The 17,035-nt window shown below is 49.3% G+C and overlaps 1 protein-coding gene across 1 annotated transcript; it reads left to right on the forward strand.

Annotated features, from left to right (window-relative positions):
• Nucleotides 1-5,983: 5,983 nt before the first annotated feature.
• Nucleotides 5,984-9,668, forward strand: GSTK1 (glutathione S-transferase kappa 1). Its single transcript, XM_045857639.1, has 8 exons — nt 5,984-6,175; nt 6,723-6,804; nt 7,002-7,130; nt 7,448-7,548; nt 7,728-7,763; nt 8,595-8,711; nt 9,043-9,136; nt 9,418-9,668. Exons 1-8 carry the CDS (start codon nt 6,104-6,106, stop codon nt 9,465-9,467), a joined length of 681 nt encoding a protein of 226 aa, XP_045713595.1. The 5' UTR covers nt 5,984-6,103; the 3' UTR covers nt 9,468-9,668.
• The last annotated feature ends 7,367 nt before the right edge of the window (nt 9,669-17,035 follow it).

Consider the following 17,035-nt stretch of genomic DNA (forward strand, 5'->3'; position numbering starts at 1 on the left):
CAAGGAAGGGGACTTGGTCGCAGGAGAGTTTAAAAATCCCGAGTGTACTCACGAGGTTTGCTCATTTTTCTCACGGAAGGAACACAAAAATAAAAATACCGGCGTGGGCTGAACTTTTCTTAGGGAATGACCTCAGAAGTGAAGAAGGAAAGGGACAAAACAGAATAGCTTTTCAGCCCAGTTCCCACGGGCAGAGCAGAATAACATGTTCTCCAGCAGCTTGAAACCAAGATCCAGTAGACAAGGCTCGTTCTTCGAAACTGAGCAGGAAGCGGCTGCCGAAGTTTGGTGTCGAGTTCTCAGAGGCCAGCTCCAGACTGCACAGGTTCAGTTCCCCCTTCCACCACTTACAGGCTTTATGTATGACCTTGCACAAGCTTCGGAATCTCTCCAAGCCTGATTTTTCCCATCAATGAAATCAGGACAGTCAGTGATGATAATAGTACCTACCTGAACAGCCACTTGAGAAACAGTTTGTCAGTTCCTTAAAAGGTGAAACACAGCCCTGGCTGGTGTGGCTCAGTGGATTGAGTACTGGCCTATAAACTAAAAAGTGACAGGTTCGATTCCCAGTCAGGGCACATGCATGGGCTACAGGCCTGATCCCCAGTTGGGGGCGCGTGAGAGGCAACCAATGTGTATATCTCTCTCTCTTTCTACCTGCTTCCCCTCTCTAAAACCAAATAAAATCTTTGGGAAAAAAAAGTGAAGCACAAACTTACCATTAGGTCCAGGTATCTACCCCCAAAAAGGAAAACAGACATCCACATCAGAATGTATATGCAAATATTCATAGCAGCATTGTTTTTATAATGGCCAAGAACTAGAAATAATCTAAACACCCATCAATTGGAGAGGGCAGCAATTTTCAACCCTTTTCATGTCAAGGCACACCTAAACTAATTACCAAAATTCTGCAGCACACCGAAAAAATACATATTTTTTGTAGATCTGACAAAAATAGGTATAATTTTGATTCATTCACACTGGACAGCTATTATTGAGTTGGCTGTAATCATTTTTTTATTTGACAACCTAAGGGAAAGGTCAGTGCCCCCTGACTAACTAGTCAGGCTGGGCACTGACCAGCGTGGCTCAGCTGGTTGGGCGCCATCCTGCAAAGTGCAAAGTCATCAGTCCAGTTCCTGGTCAGGGCACATGCCTGGGTTGCAGGTTGTCCCCTGGTTGGGTCACGTACAAGAGGCAACCGATCAATGTTTCTCTCCCTCTGTTTCTCCCTCCCTTCCCCTCTCTCTAAAAAATAAATACATATTTTTTTACATAGTTGGGTATTGCATGTTTTAAAAATGCTTGTGGGGTGCTGGCTGAAAATCACTGGATGGGTGGATAAACAAAACGTGGTACACGCATGGGATGGAATCCTACTCAGCAATGTAAAGCAAGAAATGACTGATACACGCCACACCATGAGTGAGCCTCAAAAACACCATGCTAAGTGAAAGAAATCAGATGCTGTGTGTGTATATATGTGTGTGTGTATATATGATATGATATATATGATATATATAATATGATATATATATCATATTATGAAGCTTCCAGAAAAGGCAGATCCATGGAGACAGAAAGCAAGTTGGTGGTTTCCTGTGACTAAGGCGGGAATAGAATTGATTGCAAACTGGTGTCAGGGAACTTTTTGAGCTGATGGAAATATTCAAACACAGGATTGTGGCAATGACTGCACAGCTCTACAAATTCAGTAAAAATTGCTGCATGGTACATGCAATAGGTACATTTTATGATATGTAAATTAAGGCTATTGAATAAGGCTGCTAAAAAAAACAGTACTTTACCTTGCAGGGTTGTCATGAGGATTAAATGAGGGGTTTTTTTTAAGATTTTATTTATTTTTAGAGAGAGGGGAAGGGAAAGAAGAAGAGAGAGAAACATCAGCGTGTGGTTAACGCTCACGCACCCCCTACTGGATACCTGGCCTGCAACCCAGGCATGTGCCCTGACTGGGAATCAAACCAGCAACCCTTTGGTTCACAGGTGGGTGCTCAATCCACTGAGCCACACCAGCCAGGGCTAAATGAGTTAAAAACATTTAGAACAGCATCTGACAGGTACTCAGCTCTAAGTGCTCTGTGTATTGACTAAATAATGAAGACATATGTTTGTGGCTATGTGATTGAACACACGATTAAATTGCTAGCAGTTCTTGTATGTTTTTCTACACCACAGGAAGCACTTCTGAGTACTTAAGCAATGGAGTTACTTCTCTTCCATAAAATGTACTTTAAAGTATCATACTAAACTAGAGATCATTCAAGCAGAGATGTTAAAACGTGTCACGTGATCTAACCAATAACCACCACGTCTCTAACTTCATCTCCTGCAACGCCCTCTTCCAGATCCTTCAGCAGAAGTGAACTTCTCTCATCTTCTCCAGACTCGAGACGTGGGAGAACAGCCCTTTCACACGTCGCTGGCGGGGCGGGGCGGGGCGGTCCGGGGGCGGTGCTGGGGCGGGAAATCCACCTGCTCTCCCTCGCCGTGTTCAAACACCTACTCTTACTGACGCATTAAGTCTTCACTTAGGGCCACTTTTGATAGAAGTTTCCCCTGGTTCTTTCTCCTTTCCCCAGCATCCCCCCAACACACACACACACACACACACACACACACACACACACACACTACACTTTACGTTGAATTTGCCAACCAATGTTTCACTGTTTGACCCCCGCATCAAAGGATAAACGGAGTTCTTGCATCCCTGAGCACTCAGAACAGCACAGGGGACAGGCCGGGCACTACATAAACCCTGGTGCAGTGATCCCCCGCCAGGGGGCGGGTGGGTTCTGACCCCTAGGGAGACACCCAGCCATCCCACCAACGCACCAAGTACCCCCGGGGCGCGTTTTCAGTCAATGCCCACTCCCGCTCCCAGCCTGGGGAGAAACCGCCGATCTGCTTTCCGTCCTCTCTGGAAATTTAACATGAATCGCAGGATACGGAGTCCTCGGCATCTGTTTTCTCTCACTTGGTATATTTTATTGTCACTGTGGGGTTGGAGGGCGCTACTGCTTTCTAGTGGGCAGAGGCCAGGGATGCCCCCAAACATCCACCCACGCACAGGACAGCCCCTCGGAACCCAGAATGCCCCGGGCCGGCGTGTCCACAGTGCTGAGGCTGAGAAACACTGCCTAGGGATGGAAGCATGAATTACTGAATAAATGAATCACTTCTGAAACTGAATGTAAGGATTGTCCTCACTGTCCTTTCAAATCCTAAAAGGAAAAAAATCAAAATATTTCAACGCCCTGTGCCTGTCCACAATTTGACACTTGTTTCTCGAATGCCATCATTTCAGGATGGGAGAAATATCAGGGTTATTATACCAGGGGCACCACGGCGCCTGCGCGGATATGCCCCTGCGAACAGGACCCCCACCCCAGACAGCCCGCCGCTGAAAGACACCTTAACCCCGGTCAGCCCTCTTCCCAGAGCAGCCCGCATCCTGTGGCTGGCATCCGAGGGGGCGTCCCAACCTGGAACGACTCTGCAGGGCCGTCCCAGCTCCAGAGCTCCCGGTGGGGCTGGCTGAGGCCTCCGTTCAGACGGCACCACAGCCCAGCGTCTGCTTCAGCCCATGCTCCTTCCTTCCCTCGCCTCTCCTTGTCCCGTCCTTCCCCAGGGGTCACTCACAAAACCAACCCCGATAAAGCGCCTCCTCTCTGACGCCCAGGAGTCGGCCTCCCAACTGGGATGCCAGGGAACAACGGCTCTGCCTTCTAACATTTATTTGGGGGGCGTGAAGATTTTTATTACATAAAAAAATTTACTCTAATAGTGACAGAAATTTCTATTGGTGCAAATGAACATCTAGTGACGAAAAAGAGATCCCTGGTTGTCAGGGCATGGATGGAGGGCAGGGAGGGCTGGCCAGATTGCCAGGGGACAGACAGCAGAAAGCTTTGGGGGGTGACAGATAAGTTCACAGCCTTCACGGTTTCACAGGTGTCCGCCTATGTGCAAACTCATTAACGTGCACACTTTAATTATGTGCAGTTGATTGCACGTCATCATTATACGTCCATAAAGCTATTTGATATTTTTTTTTAGAAAAGGAGCAAAAAGAAATGATCAAAGCCTGAAGGGGAGTCTGCAAAATTAAGAAAAAGTGTTATCTAAATCCCTAACACGGGTATTTGCATTTTTTCTTCTCTTTTGGCCCACAGGTCCAATATATTTTGTACACATTTTACAAGGGTAGAGTGACAGAACATGTTAGCTGTTTCCAGCCGCGATGTTGTCACACCGGTACGTTGTGATGAACTGTGAGCTGTTCCAACTAAATTTATCGATCATATTTACCCTGGCTGGCCAAGGCTTGCCTCTTTTAATATACCATAGCATATCCAAGATCACGTCCACGATAATGTCAACCACGCTCCCACGTCTTGCTCTGGTTTCTGAAATGCGGGAGCTAGCACGCAGGATCTCCCATAAGCCTTGGTAAATCCATAGGAAAATGTCAGGCGTTTAGAACCAGTGATGGAAATGCTCAGTTGTGTCTTGGCAAATATTATATCTTAAAACTGCATCGCATGTGTTCCTACACGGCCCCTCCTCAGGGACGTTTTCCTTAAAGCTCAGTGAAATAAATCGTGGAGATAAAGCACATAAATAAGTCTCCTTGCAATCCCCTCCCCGTTCTCAGAACAAGTTCCTAAACACAACTTCCTTCCTGTCTCGGTTTTTCTTCCTACCTTCCTCCCTCGATCCTCCCTTCCTGCCTATCTTTCTTTCTGGACAGATAATGTATACCCACATAGGTAAAAAAAAAAAAGTGTTAAACTATACACAACAAAACTCTCTCTCATTACTCTTTTCAAAAGGGCCTTCCATCAGAGAGACACCTTGCTACAAATGGCCACAAATCTTTTGCATTCCTCACCCAGCTAGATCGTTGCACACCTCTCTCCTGCTCTGCCCCCAGTCACTTAGCTTCCCTCCTCAAAAGCAACCAATTGGAACCAACTTTTTGTCTTGCCAGTCAGCATACCAACCAGCATACAGGCCACATGTATACCCACACACTTAGAGAGTATTTCAATCCCTAAAAAAAGATAGCAAAAATATGAACTGTTTTGCACCTTGTTTTTCACTTAATATTCAATATATCGGATATCATTCAATGTTAATATATAACGAGCTTCCAGATGCTTTTTGGAGTTGGACAAACAGGACGGGCCATTCCCCGTGGTCACTCCTATCATCCTCGCGGCGAGGCCTCGGACCCTCCTCCGCTCGCTCACAGAATGCGTGTTCATGGTCGAACATGTATCACGCTAAGCTCTGAGAAATATAAATGTAAGCATAAATATAAACATAAACACATACATACAGTGTCTGACACAAACAATGCCCCTTTTTATTACAAAGTCTTTTATTACAAAATAAGCGTGTAATTCTGTGACGTAACAACTCAAACATACCATATGACACTTTAGGTGAAATGTTCGACTGTAAATTATTACACCCATATTACTTACTACCCTACCAACCACACTCAAATAGGCGTTACTTCTGCCAGATCCTGTATGTGTACCTATACCTCTATCTCTTTATCTATATCTATCTGTATCTATCACTTCTTCCGCTGGCACAGTCCAAAGAAGATCATGCAGCTACCAATCTGAGTCCTTTCGTTCCTCCCAAGGCTGTAAGAGGTAGGGGTTATCAAGAAGCATTCCCATTTTTGCAACGGTCAGGAACCCGAGGTTCAGAGAGGTTGAGTGGCTTGCGAAGGGCGCACAGCCGAGAGGCGCTGCGCGCATCTGAAACCACTCCCCTTTGCCCCAGACTCCACCCCAGGGAAGGGCGGCGACCTGGAGGTGCGAAGGTCACCCCGCCAGCGCGCTCCTCTAGGGACACCCCACCCTCGCCTGCTCCCCGCCCACCCCGACCGGCCGCGGGACTGCGGGAGGTGGTTCCCCTCTGGGAGGCTGCGCAGTGAAGGCGGGAGGCGGGCCTCGGGGCAGGCCGGGCCAGGGGCGGGGTCGCGGCGCTCCAGAGCAAAGGAAACGTGTGCGGACTCGCTTCTGGCGCTCCTGTGGCTTCTCTGCAGGGCAGCATGGGGCCCCTGCCACGGACCGTGGAGCTCTTCTACGATGTGCTGTCCCCCTATTCCTGGCTGGGATTCGAGGTGACGCCGAGGCTGGGGCGACCAGGGCAGAGGGAAGGGCGAACGCTAGACGCAGGGCCCGGCGGTCTCGTGCAGTTCCTGGCGCTGCCGAAAGGGGTTTAGGACAGACGAGAGAGCCGAGGCTGAAGGTCACTTCGTGTTTGTAAAATGGAAACAATCGCTGGCTCCAGGCCGAACCCTTATATCCTAACACAGCGGTTTTCCACAGTGGTTTGGGAAAGGGGCAACTCCAAAGAATCAAGGAGAAAGCCATGGCACCACCACCTCTTAGCCCTCTCGTGTCCGTTGGTGGGGGAGGGGGGCCGCGGGGGGAGGAGTGCAGAACAGGATGGAAACTGTCCACAAGAGCTACGATCCTGGGAGAGAGTTCTAGGACTGAGCAAGTTTAGCCATTTCAAGCCGAGCAGTTTAGGGGGTCCGCCTAACCCCTCCTTTGCGCTTAGAGCCTCTGGCTAATCAGTTGTCATGCAACACCCTCCCCTGTCCCTCTGCCACGTTCGCGCCTTCGCTCTGCACACTGGCTGCGATGTCCGCCTCGCTCCTGCAGATCCTGTGCCGATATAAGAACGTCTGGAACATCCAGCTGCAGCTGCGCCCGAGCCTCATTGCAGGGATCATGAAAGACAGTGGTAGGAAGGCAGCAGCGCCCGGGGCGGGGACTTGACGAAGTGCAGATTTCAAAGGCCCAGGGGGGCTGCCCTCCAGTGGGTCTTTATGTGGGCACCAGCAGCTGGTCATCTGCCCTCTACCCAAAACCCAGGAGGGGCCCCCAAGCCTGGGATCCTTAGGTGGCTTCTCACCAGCAAGTCCAACTCTCCACTTGCAGGAAACAAGCCGCCAGCTCTGCTTCCCCGCAAGGCCCAATACTTGACAAACGACATTAAGCTCCTGAGACAGCATATCCAGGTTCCTCTGCAGTTCCCCAAGGATTTCTTCTCTGTGATCCTTGAAAAAGGTGAAGAGTGTGGGGTACAGATGGGACAGGAAATGCAAGGCGGCAGAGTTGAAGATTGTGGGGCCCAGAAGGAGGGGCGGGGCGGCTAACTGCAATGAAACAAACCCTGGGGAAACTCAGCATCAGAGATTTGGGGCTGGGGTGGGGTGGACAGAAGGACACAAGAGGACAAGGAGCAGGACAAATCAGGAGACACTTGGGTGGGAAGCTGAAGGCAACTGAGCCCTGGGGGATGCTCCGAGCAGGAAAGGGCGGGCAGGTCCTCCATCGGGAAACAAGCTAGGGGAGCCCTACCCGGGAGTGCCTGTGCCCCACAGGAAGTTTGACAGCCATGCGCTTCCTCACCGCCGTCAACATGGAGCACCCGGAGATGCTGGAGAAAGCGTCCAGGGAACTGTGGATGCGCGTCTGGTCACGGGTGAGGGCATGGTTACGGGCGAGGGCAAAGCTCTGGGAGACCCTGGGTGACGTGGTGGCCCACCCCTAGGCCTGCTTCCAGACTGCTGCTCCGGCCCTCCCCTCTCGTTCCCTGACCTGCTGTCCATCCTGCCCCTCACCTGGCCACCCCCTTCCTGCTGAGTGTTCTCTTTTTCCCAGGACGAAGACATCACGGACCCTCAGAGCATCCTGGCAGTGAGTGTCCTGGCCCCGCGCCCAGCCCACCCCCTCCTCTCACAGGGAATCTGAGGACAGTGGGCATTTGGGGGCGGAGAGGACATAGTTTCGCTTCTAGATGGAAGAGGTCATTGTTACTTGGGGAGAAAGCGTATCTGTGTGTGAGGGGCCAGATTGCAGAAAGGCTGGAACTAAGAGGACTCTCAAAAGTGTATCTCAGGGTTGAAAGAGGAAGGGCAGAATTCTCCATTCGAATTTATTTGATGGGCGTAGTCAGTGGGAGAGAGAGGATAAACGTTAGCCACCCTTCCTCCATAGGGAGGGCTGAACTATTCCCAAACAGCCCAACAGAAATCTCATCAGAGATTTCCATGGGAATCAGGGCCCAGCCCTTGATTAAAAACAAAACAAAACAAAACAAAACAAAAAAAACCCGCAAGATATTCAGGGAATCCGAGAAGCGGGAAGGCAAGAGCCCCGGACTTAGCATCAGGGCCTCAGACCCTCGCTTTGGCTCTGCTACTAACAAGCTCTGTAAGGCTGATCAAGTCCAGTACCACCTGGACCTGTCTCCTTATAGGTTCTAGAAGGGGTCAGGAGCTGTCCCTAAGGCGCCCTCTGGCGTTAAATTTATGCAACTACAACTCTGCCGCCTGCTTTTCCCACCAAACTCAAGATTTTCCAGGAAGAAAATAGCCCCTCTTGGCGAGGATAGTCCTCTGCTTGTGGGAAGGCAAAGGCCTTGCCAGGAAAACTTGGGGAGAGAGAGTAGAAAGACCCAAGTTTTCTCCTGAGATCGCCTCTCCCACTACTCCAGACACAGTGGCCTTCCCTGTCGTGTCCCCTCAGGCCGCAGAGAAGGCTGGCATATCAGCACAGCAAGCCCGGGGACTTCTGGAGAAGACCTCAGCGCCACAGGTGAAGAACAAGCTCAAGGAGACCACCGAGGCGGCCTGCAAGTACGGGGTGAGCCACGCCTGAGGAGTGCCTGAGGGTCTCTGCTGGGCGCCCACGCTCCTGTCCCAAAGCTGCTCCCCACTGAGTCCTCCGTAGCTCTCCCGCTGGCCTTCCTCTCCCTTCCTGCCCCTGAGCCCAGGGAAAGGAAAAGGGGGAGAGAGACGGTGATCGAGGACAGAGCCTCTGAGAGTTAGAAGACTCCTCAGAGCCGTGGGGTCTCTTATCAAACACCTCCAGCTCGTTTGCTTCTGTGACCGCAGACAAGTGTTGCCTCAGGGCCTTTGACCCCAGCCCAGTAAACTAAACACCTTCCTCCCTGCACTTGCATTGCTTTCTCTAGGCCTTCGGGCTGCCTGTCACCGTGGCCCACGTGGATGGCCAAACCCACATGCTGTTTGGCTCTGACCGGATGGAGCTGCTGGCACACCTGCTGGGTAAGTGACAGGCTCACACTGAGCTGCCCTTTGCCCCAGTCCCACTGATATTACATCACTGATCAGAAGGACAGATTCAGAGCAAAGAATGTTCTTGATATTTCCAACCGTGGAGCTTACATAGACACCCACCGGTGCTTGAGATCAGATGGGGAGGGGTCGCCTTCCTGGCCACAGGAGAGAAGGAAGCTTCTGTACCTGGCAGCCAAGCACAGCCCTTGTGAGGGAACCCCTGGGGCTCGGGGGGTCCACCTCTGACAGGCGTGGTTTTCTCCATCCAGGGGAGAAGTGGATGGGCCCTATGCCTCCAGGCGTGAGTGCTAAACTGTAAGGATGCCCAGAGGAAGCAAAACCATCTGCTCACCCCTGCTCCATGGAGAGGTGCTGGGACGGAGGCTCCTCTGTGGCCCTGGCCGGGCCGCATCATCTGCGTGACTCGCACGGCTGGTCTCACTTGTGTGCCTCACAAGTGCCTTTTGGGAGCCCCAAACTCTGCCTCCCCCAGAATAAACCGGATGCCACTGATGCAGCAGCTCTGGGTCTGGGTCTTCTGTGGTGTTCGTGTGTTCTCGTCCCCGTGGCCACATGCTGTCCGCTCCAGGTGTGGCGGAGGAGCAGCTCTGGCTGTGTTCCCAGCTCCCAGCCCACCTCGGGGAGTCCCTCTTTTTCTTCTGCAGAAACTCCCCAGGGCTCTCTGTCGGGGACAGCAGACTAAGGCAGATGGATTTTGCAATTATGCAGTTTGGCACTTACTGTCTTCCAGCCAGCCACGGTGTCTGAGATGGGGCTGAAGCCTAGGCCCCGTGCGCGTGAAGGCTGGAGGGAACCACAGTGTGGCTGAGTTTGTGCCCAGATATTTAAATTGGGTCCAGCGACGCTGACCGGTAGAACTAGGGCAAGGCAGCGCAGGGAGACCGGCTGGCGTGGCCTTGGCCTGGGGAAGGTGCTCATCTCGGCACAGGTCCCTCCTCTCGCCCAAGTACAGGTCCCGAGAAAACCCCAGGCCTCCCCCTGCCTACCACGAGCCCCCTGCTCTCACACAAACCTGTGGCTTTGCTGCTCCCCCCGTGATGTATCCAGAGCCCCTGCTCGCTCTGTGCCCTCTGTGCAATGATCAGAATGCCTTGTGTTTCAATAGTATTTGGACTTCTTTGAGGAGACCCTCCATTCAGAAGCTGAAGCCACACGTGGGCGCCTGGTGGGAAGCAGATACGGAGCCCACGATGGCGTGGCTCCATTTCCCTCTCCCTCTGCCTCTTCCTCGTCTCACATCCCATTCTCCACTTTTGTCCCCGATCATGTTCTGGCTTCCTCCTCTCTCCTGCTTTTCCGTCGTTCCAGCATGCTCCAGGACTCCAGGTCATCCGCACCAGGCTCATCTGTGAGGCTATGCCAGAAGTACATCTGCAAATAAGCACTCTCTCCTTCGAGCAGATTTCATGAGATGCTTGTCTCAGCATTATTTGTGACATCAAATGACTTAAAAGTAACAGTAGGAGGGTGCTTGAATAGATTATTATATATCTAGGTTGTAATGGTTCCTAGCCATCAAAAACTGTATGTCTGAGGAATTATAAAGAACATTGGAAATCTTAGGATATGATATTGATTGGGGAAAAAAGATGAAACTATATGTTCCATAGCATGATCTCAGCCCTGGCTGGTATGGTGCAGTGGATTGAGCCCGGGCCTGGGAACTGAATGGTTGCAGGTTCAGTTCCCAGTCAGGGCACATGCCTGGGTTGCAGGCCAGGTCCCCAGCAGGGGGTGCTTGAGAGGCAGGCACACATTGCCATTGCTCTCCCTCTTTTTCTCCCTCCCTTCTTCTCTCTCTACAAATAAATAAAATCTCTAAAAAAATTAGTATCTCAATTACATCTGGATACATTGAAATATATTACATTCCAGAGGACATTAACATACTAACCCTAGAATGAATTATGTCAAAATGTTTCCATTTCATTTGTCTACCTTTTTAAATGATCAGTTATTGTGGTAAACAAATATACATGTAAAGGAGTAAAAAACTGGAATTTGTAGATTCACCTTTGGGTACAATTGTGCATTCTTCCCATTGTTTTCTAAACCTCTCCATTGCTTAACTTAATCGTAAATCTTATCACAGGTTACTGTGGGATGATCTCTTATCACAGTTGCATTCTCCCCAGATCTGCCCAATCACCTTCGAAGACTAGCATCCTGTGGCCCTAACTCCAGAGCAGAATTTCATGATCTCTGAAGGAAGGAGACCATTTAGACTTATCTCTACATTCATGATCTAGATAATTTCTGAAAAATGTCAGCCAAATGGAATGCAATGTGAGTGTTTTGGTCAGAGTTTTCCCAAGACACAGATTAAGGAGGATACTTATCGATATATAGAGAAATCAGAAGAAAGTATGGTTAAGGGGGCTGAGGGCTCCCACGGTCTACCATCTGAGGTTCCAGTGGAGTCCAAAGCCCAAGAACCAGGAGCACCGATGTCCGAGGGCAGGAGGAGATGGGTGTCTCAGTTCAAGCAAGTGCACACTTGCCCTTCATCTGCCTGTATGTTCTGTCCCAACCCTCAGTGGACTGGGTGATGCCCACCCCCGTGGGTGAGGGCCATCTTTACTGTCCATCCATTCGAACGCTAACCTCTTCTGGAAACACCCTCCCAGCACACCCAGAGACCGTGTTTTATCAGCTGCCTGGGCATCCCTGGGCCCAGTGAGGCTGACACATGAAATTAACCATCAAGATGAGAAAGGGAAAAGCCCCCAAAGCAGCTATGTTTTTAAATAAAGGAATACTCTGTTCTTCTAATCCAAAGAGAGTTTTATACTTATGTTTACTTCTTTTTTCTCCTCGCCTTCTGATAAAAAATTGTAATGTCATATAAAATCTGCAATTATGTCAATACCCAGAATTCAACAGTGACCACTTTCTTGCATTGCAGTTTAAATTCCAAGCTTACCAAAACCCAACTTCTTAGGTAAAATTCCTAGATGTGACATTTTGTTGCAGAGCCAAAGTGCAAGCTGTCATTGACAACAACCAAAAGGTATGGAATGCCTGTGGTTAACAAACCAAACAAAACAAAGCAAAGTGTCAAGTGAAAAGTGAAGTCTCCCCACTGTCCCACTCCTATTCATATTCTTCAGTTTTGTGCGTGTGTGTATCCTCCCAGAAATGTCCATATTCTTTAACATGCAAATGTCACACATAACACAGAGAGATGCTACACCCCCCCCCATCCGTCTCCCCAGTGGTAACATCCTGCATGACCATAGTACAGTAGCACAACCAGGAAACCGACTCGGAAGGGACCCATCAACCTTCCTCAGATTTTATACACGGCGTCACACGAACTATTTGTGTGCCTGCATTTAGCTCCACATAATTTTATCACCCGAACACCATGTGACCACAACCAGTCAGGATGCAGAACATTCCAGCACAAGAGTTTCTCAGGCTACTCTTTTATAGCCACAGCCGCCTCCCTCCCTCCCCACTTCCCTCACCCCGGCAAGTGCCGAATTCTTTGTAGCATTTTGTCTTCCTAGGGTGCTGTGGAGATGGGATCCGATTGGCTTGCTTACACTTCGCATAGTTCCCTTGAGGTCCACCCAAGGTGTTGCCTGTGGTGTAGTTTGTCCCCATGGATTGCTGAGTGTTTTTCATCGTATGAATATGCCAGTCTGTTTAACTTGCTGAAGTTAAAAACGTTTGGGTTGTTTCCAGTTTGGGGCTATTAACCAGTAAAGCTGCTCTGAACATTCACGTACAGGTTTTTGTGCGCACATGAGTTTTCATTTCTCTGGGGTAAGTGCCCATGCCCACAGTTGCTGGGTCACATGGTAAGTGTGTGTCTCGTTTTCAAGAAACTGCCATACTTTCCTAGAGTAGCTGTGCCATTTTACCTTCCCACCAGCAGTATGTGAGTGACCCAGTTTCTCTGCATCCTCACCAGCATTTGGTGTTACTATTATTTTTTATTTTTGCCTTGCTGATAGGTTTGCAGTGATATCTTGTGATTTTAATTTGCATTTCCCTAAGGACTAATGACGTTGAATATTTTTTCGTGTGGTTATTTGCCATCTGTGTGTCCTCTTCGGTGAAATACCTATTAGTGGCTTTTGCTGATTTTCTAATTGGACTGTTTTGATAAATGTCCATATTGGCTTTAATAATAAGTTTTAAAATATATATATACAAACTGTAAGAACACATCTTTGGGATAATTGGGGAAAAATAACATGGGCTTGGGTATTAAGTGATATTAAGGAATTAATGTGAATTTCATTAGATGTGATAGGGGCACGGTGGCTGTACACACACATAAAAAAACATTCTCATTGGTTGGAACTACATTCTGAATTATTTAGGGTAGAGGTGGCAGGATGCCTTTTAAAAGATGGGAGACCCTTGGCTGGTGTAGCTCAGTGGATTGAGCACTGGCCTGCGAACCAAAGCGTCGCTGGTTCGATTCCCAGTCAGGGTGCATGCCTAGGTTGTGGGCCAGGCCTCCAGTAGGGGGCACTCAAGAGACAACCACACATTGATGTTTCTCTTCCTCTCTTCCTCCCTCCCTTCCCCTCTATCTAAAATAAAAATAAAAAGTAAAAAAAAAAAAATGGGAGATGTAGAAGGAATAGATGAAACAAGAGTGGCAAAATGTTAGTAATTGTTGCTGTGTGGTGCCTAGAGAGCTCACTATACTATCCTTCCCTTTTATGTTCCTTAGGATGTTTCCAGAATAAAAATGTTTTTGAAAGGTAATGTAATAAAATGTAATTCTGCGACAGTACGTATTTTCGCTATACCCCCAAGTGCTATGCACACCAGGTTGGCTTCAGGGACCTGTAACCTGAGCACGCACATAGGGCTTCGCAGCCCGTGGAGCGCCCTGCTATTGCTGTCTTGAAATCCTTCAGGATCGTGAGCAGGGGGCTCTGCATTTTCATTGCATGCTGGACCCCACAAATTACATCGCTAGACCTGATGCTGTAAGCACACAACACGTGCTGAGTAAATGCTTATGAAATGAACGGAAGAGGAAAAGGTGAGAGAAGGGGAAAAGGAATGGAGATCGTGAAAAAAGGAGATAACCAGGCGAAAGGAGAGACGGACAGAGTACCAAGCAGAAAGGCCGACTGGGTCTTCCAGGACGGTATGCTGCTGGGGAGACAGGGAGGCTTGGAGAGCAGGAGGAGTCCAAGGAGATGAGTATGGGGCCATTACTCATCACTCTCCTTCTCCGGGGAGTCCCCGCTACAATTCCCGGGTACAAGCAAAGGGGGAAGCAGAAAGAGGTAGCCACTTAGACTGCAGGGTAGAAAGACTGGAGACCAGGGGACCAACTGGACCGCTGCTCCTTGTTTGTCCCATGCTCTTAATCCAGGCCTACACAGTCCCTTCAGTGCCCTGACAGAGGGGTCAGGAAAAGCTAAAACCCTTGGCTTGGAGCCGACACTCTTCGGCCAGGCCAAGTTCAAGGCTGTGGCTGGTTCTAGCTGATGCCAGATTGGAAAAGACTGGGAGAGGCAGGGGGGTGGGGATAGAAGGAGGTAATTGAGGGGAGGATCAAGGGATCAAAAGATCATGAATCATTAAAGCAGTAAGTATTCACTAATTACCAACAAATGGCACAACAAGTACTCATTGCCTCCTCCCTGCGCAGTAATGAGAGGGATGTGCAGGAGGGCCCACACTCCCCACTCTTTACCCAGGATGCATTCCTGATCCCCACCCATCTCAGCACAAAGTCCCTCCTGCGAACCCCAGCAGCCCTGTGTCCCTTTGCTCCCAGCGCTCGTCCCTGTGTACCTTACCTTACAGTTAGTTCTGTACGTGTCTTTCCTCTTCTGGGCAGTAAGCTCCTCGAGAGTGAAGTTCCTACGGGATCTGCTGTACACACCTCCGAGTATCGACACACAGCAGGTGCACAATAAAACAAGTATCGGTCCGTGGGTAGGTTCAGGCTGAACGACGTTTAGCCACCGTGGCCTCTGCACAGGACAGTCGGCACACTCCCGGCCGGGCTTTTGCGTTCAGGAGTTCAGACCGCACACCCTGAGAAAAGGCGTGGCGTCTCTCCTTCGAGCAGACTGGATTTGTCACAAATGTACCAAGTCAAGAATTCCAGACCAAGTGTTTCAACCTCCCTCATGCAAAATATGGTGGGGATCCACAGCACCCCCAGAAACTGCCTATCGTTATCAGAACAAAAAGTACAAAGAGACGTCCACGTGGGGGAAAGACATCACGGAGATGCTTGGATCAGAAAAAGCGAATAGTCCCCAGGTTCACAAGATCATACTTTCAGCGACTGCAAAATGGAAAGTGGCTAAACATTTGATAAGGATCAGGCCCCGGAGGCCACCACAAGGACTTCCCGCAGAGGAGGACACGCTCGGCCTGCCTCAGGAGCACTGGGGACTTAGCCGTCATCTGAGCCCTGTGCACCAAGAAGCAGTTAAGTCCTAGTGCCGGAGCAGTTTCAGATGAAAAGGTGCAAATCGTTTCAATTTGAAGATGGTGAGAAACTGTTCTCATTTCTCATCACGCACCAACCAACAGAGCCACACCGGCCAGGGCACCAGCACCCTTTCGGAAGAAGTCACCTGCACATGGGGCTTCCAGAGCCATTCAGGGGAAAATGCTACCTTTTACAGTCAGTCCCTATGAGCTCACAAAAGATAAGCATCCTGATACAGAGCCTGCAATCTTAATTTCCTAATCTTGCCTTGTGGGTGGAGAACCTTATTTCATTTTCCAACATTCCCTTTTGCGGCCTTTGCCGTCTAAAGGTCAGCCTTTTCTTAAGACTCCAAACGATGGGGAAATCGCATCTACCCACTTCTCCAGGGAAGGCCAGAATAATGATCTGAGAACATCACAGGCATCCTGTTGAATTATCATTATGAAGGCAGCCAAAAGCATGTTCGGAGTGAGCTTAAAAAGTGGTTAAGAGCCAGGGTTCTAGACTGGAGCTGCAGGTTCAAATCTTGACCCAACCCTCAATCTTCCTCAAGTTTCTGACCTCACCCATAAAATGGACGTAATAAAAGTAATTCTTATTATGTTATGCATATATGGTTACTTAATTTGCATGGAGTATAACATTTAACACAGTGAGCACTACACACAAAATACTGCACACGTCAGCTACAAGTATAAAGCGGACCCACGTTCAGAAACACAAAAGTACAGAAACAAAGTCTTAGAGACGCACACACTGGCAGACCTCCGGTCCCCCTCACTGGACGAAATCTGTTGATTGTCTCCGCTTCTCCCCTTTCCGCTGTCAGCGTACTTCCCTTCACCACCCTCCCCACAAATGAAGTAGGCAAGTAGAAATCGGACTGGCAACTGAATTAGGTGGGGCATTCATATTTTGCTAAGGATACTAAATTGGTAGAGAAAAGAGAGAAGTAAGAACTTTGGGAAGCAATTTGGCCATGAGGATTCAGGGCAACAAAAACTTTGGCACTGCTTGTCTCACAAATGACATTTCTTAGAATTCAGCAGGAGGAAATAATAATAAAAAAAAAGACGGAAAAGCTACATGTTACAAGATGGATGAAAAAGGGGTTCAGGGGAAATCAACCTCACAGGTGATCTGATCATAAATTCCTAAATGGGCAGGTCATGGCGGGTAGTCCTGTGCCAGGCCCACAACTTCTTTAAAGAAGGTTTTGAGGCCAGCTCTAGGTGCACCTAGGTTCAACACACCTTTGAAATACCAGAGGTAATGCCCCAGGAGACATAGCCACCCTCAAAAGAGCACAGAAACTTAAGTATCCTGTAACCCGATCCCTGCCTGCCTTGCTTTCTCCCACCTCCACGGAATCCTTTTTACGTCCCCTCCTTAACTTCATGTGCAAAGGAAACCACAACATTCTCATTCTCCCGAGA

Source organism: Phyllostomus hastatus, unplaced genomic scaffold (genome assembly GCF_019186645.2).
Source record: "Phyllostomus hastatus isolate PE091 unplaced genomic scaffold, TTU_PhHast_1.1 phas_scaffold_142, whole genome shotgun sequence".
Classification (NCBI taxonomy): Eukaryota; Metazoa; Chordata; class Mammalia; order Chiroptera; family Phyllostomidae; genus Phyllostomus; species Phyllostomus hastatus.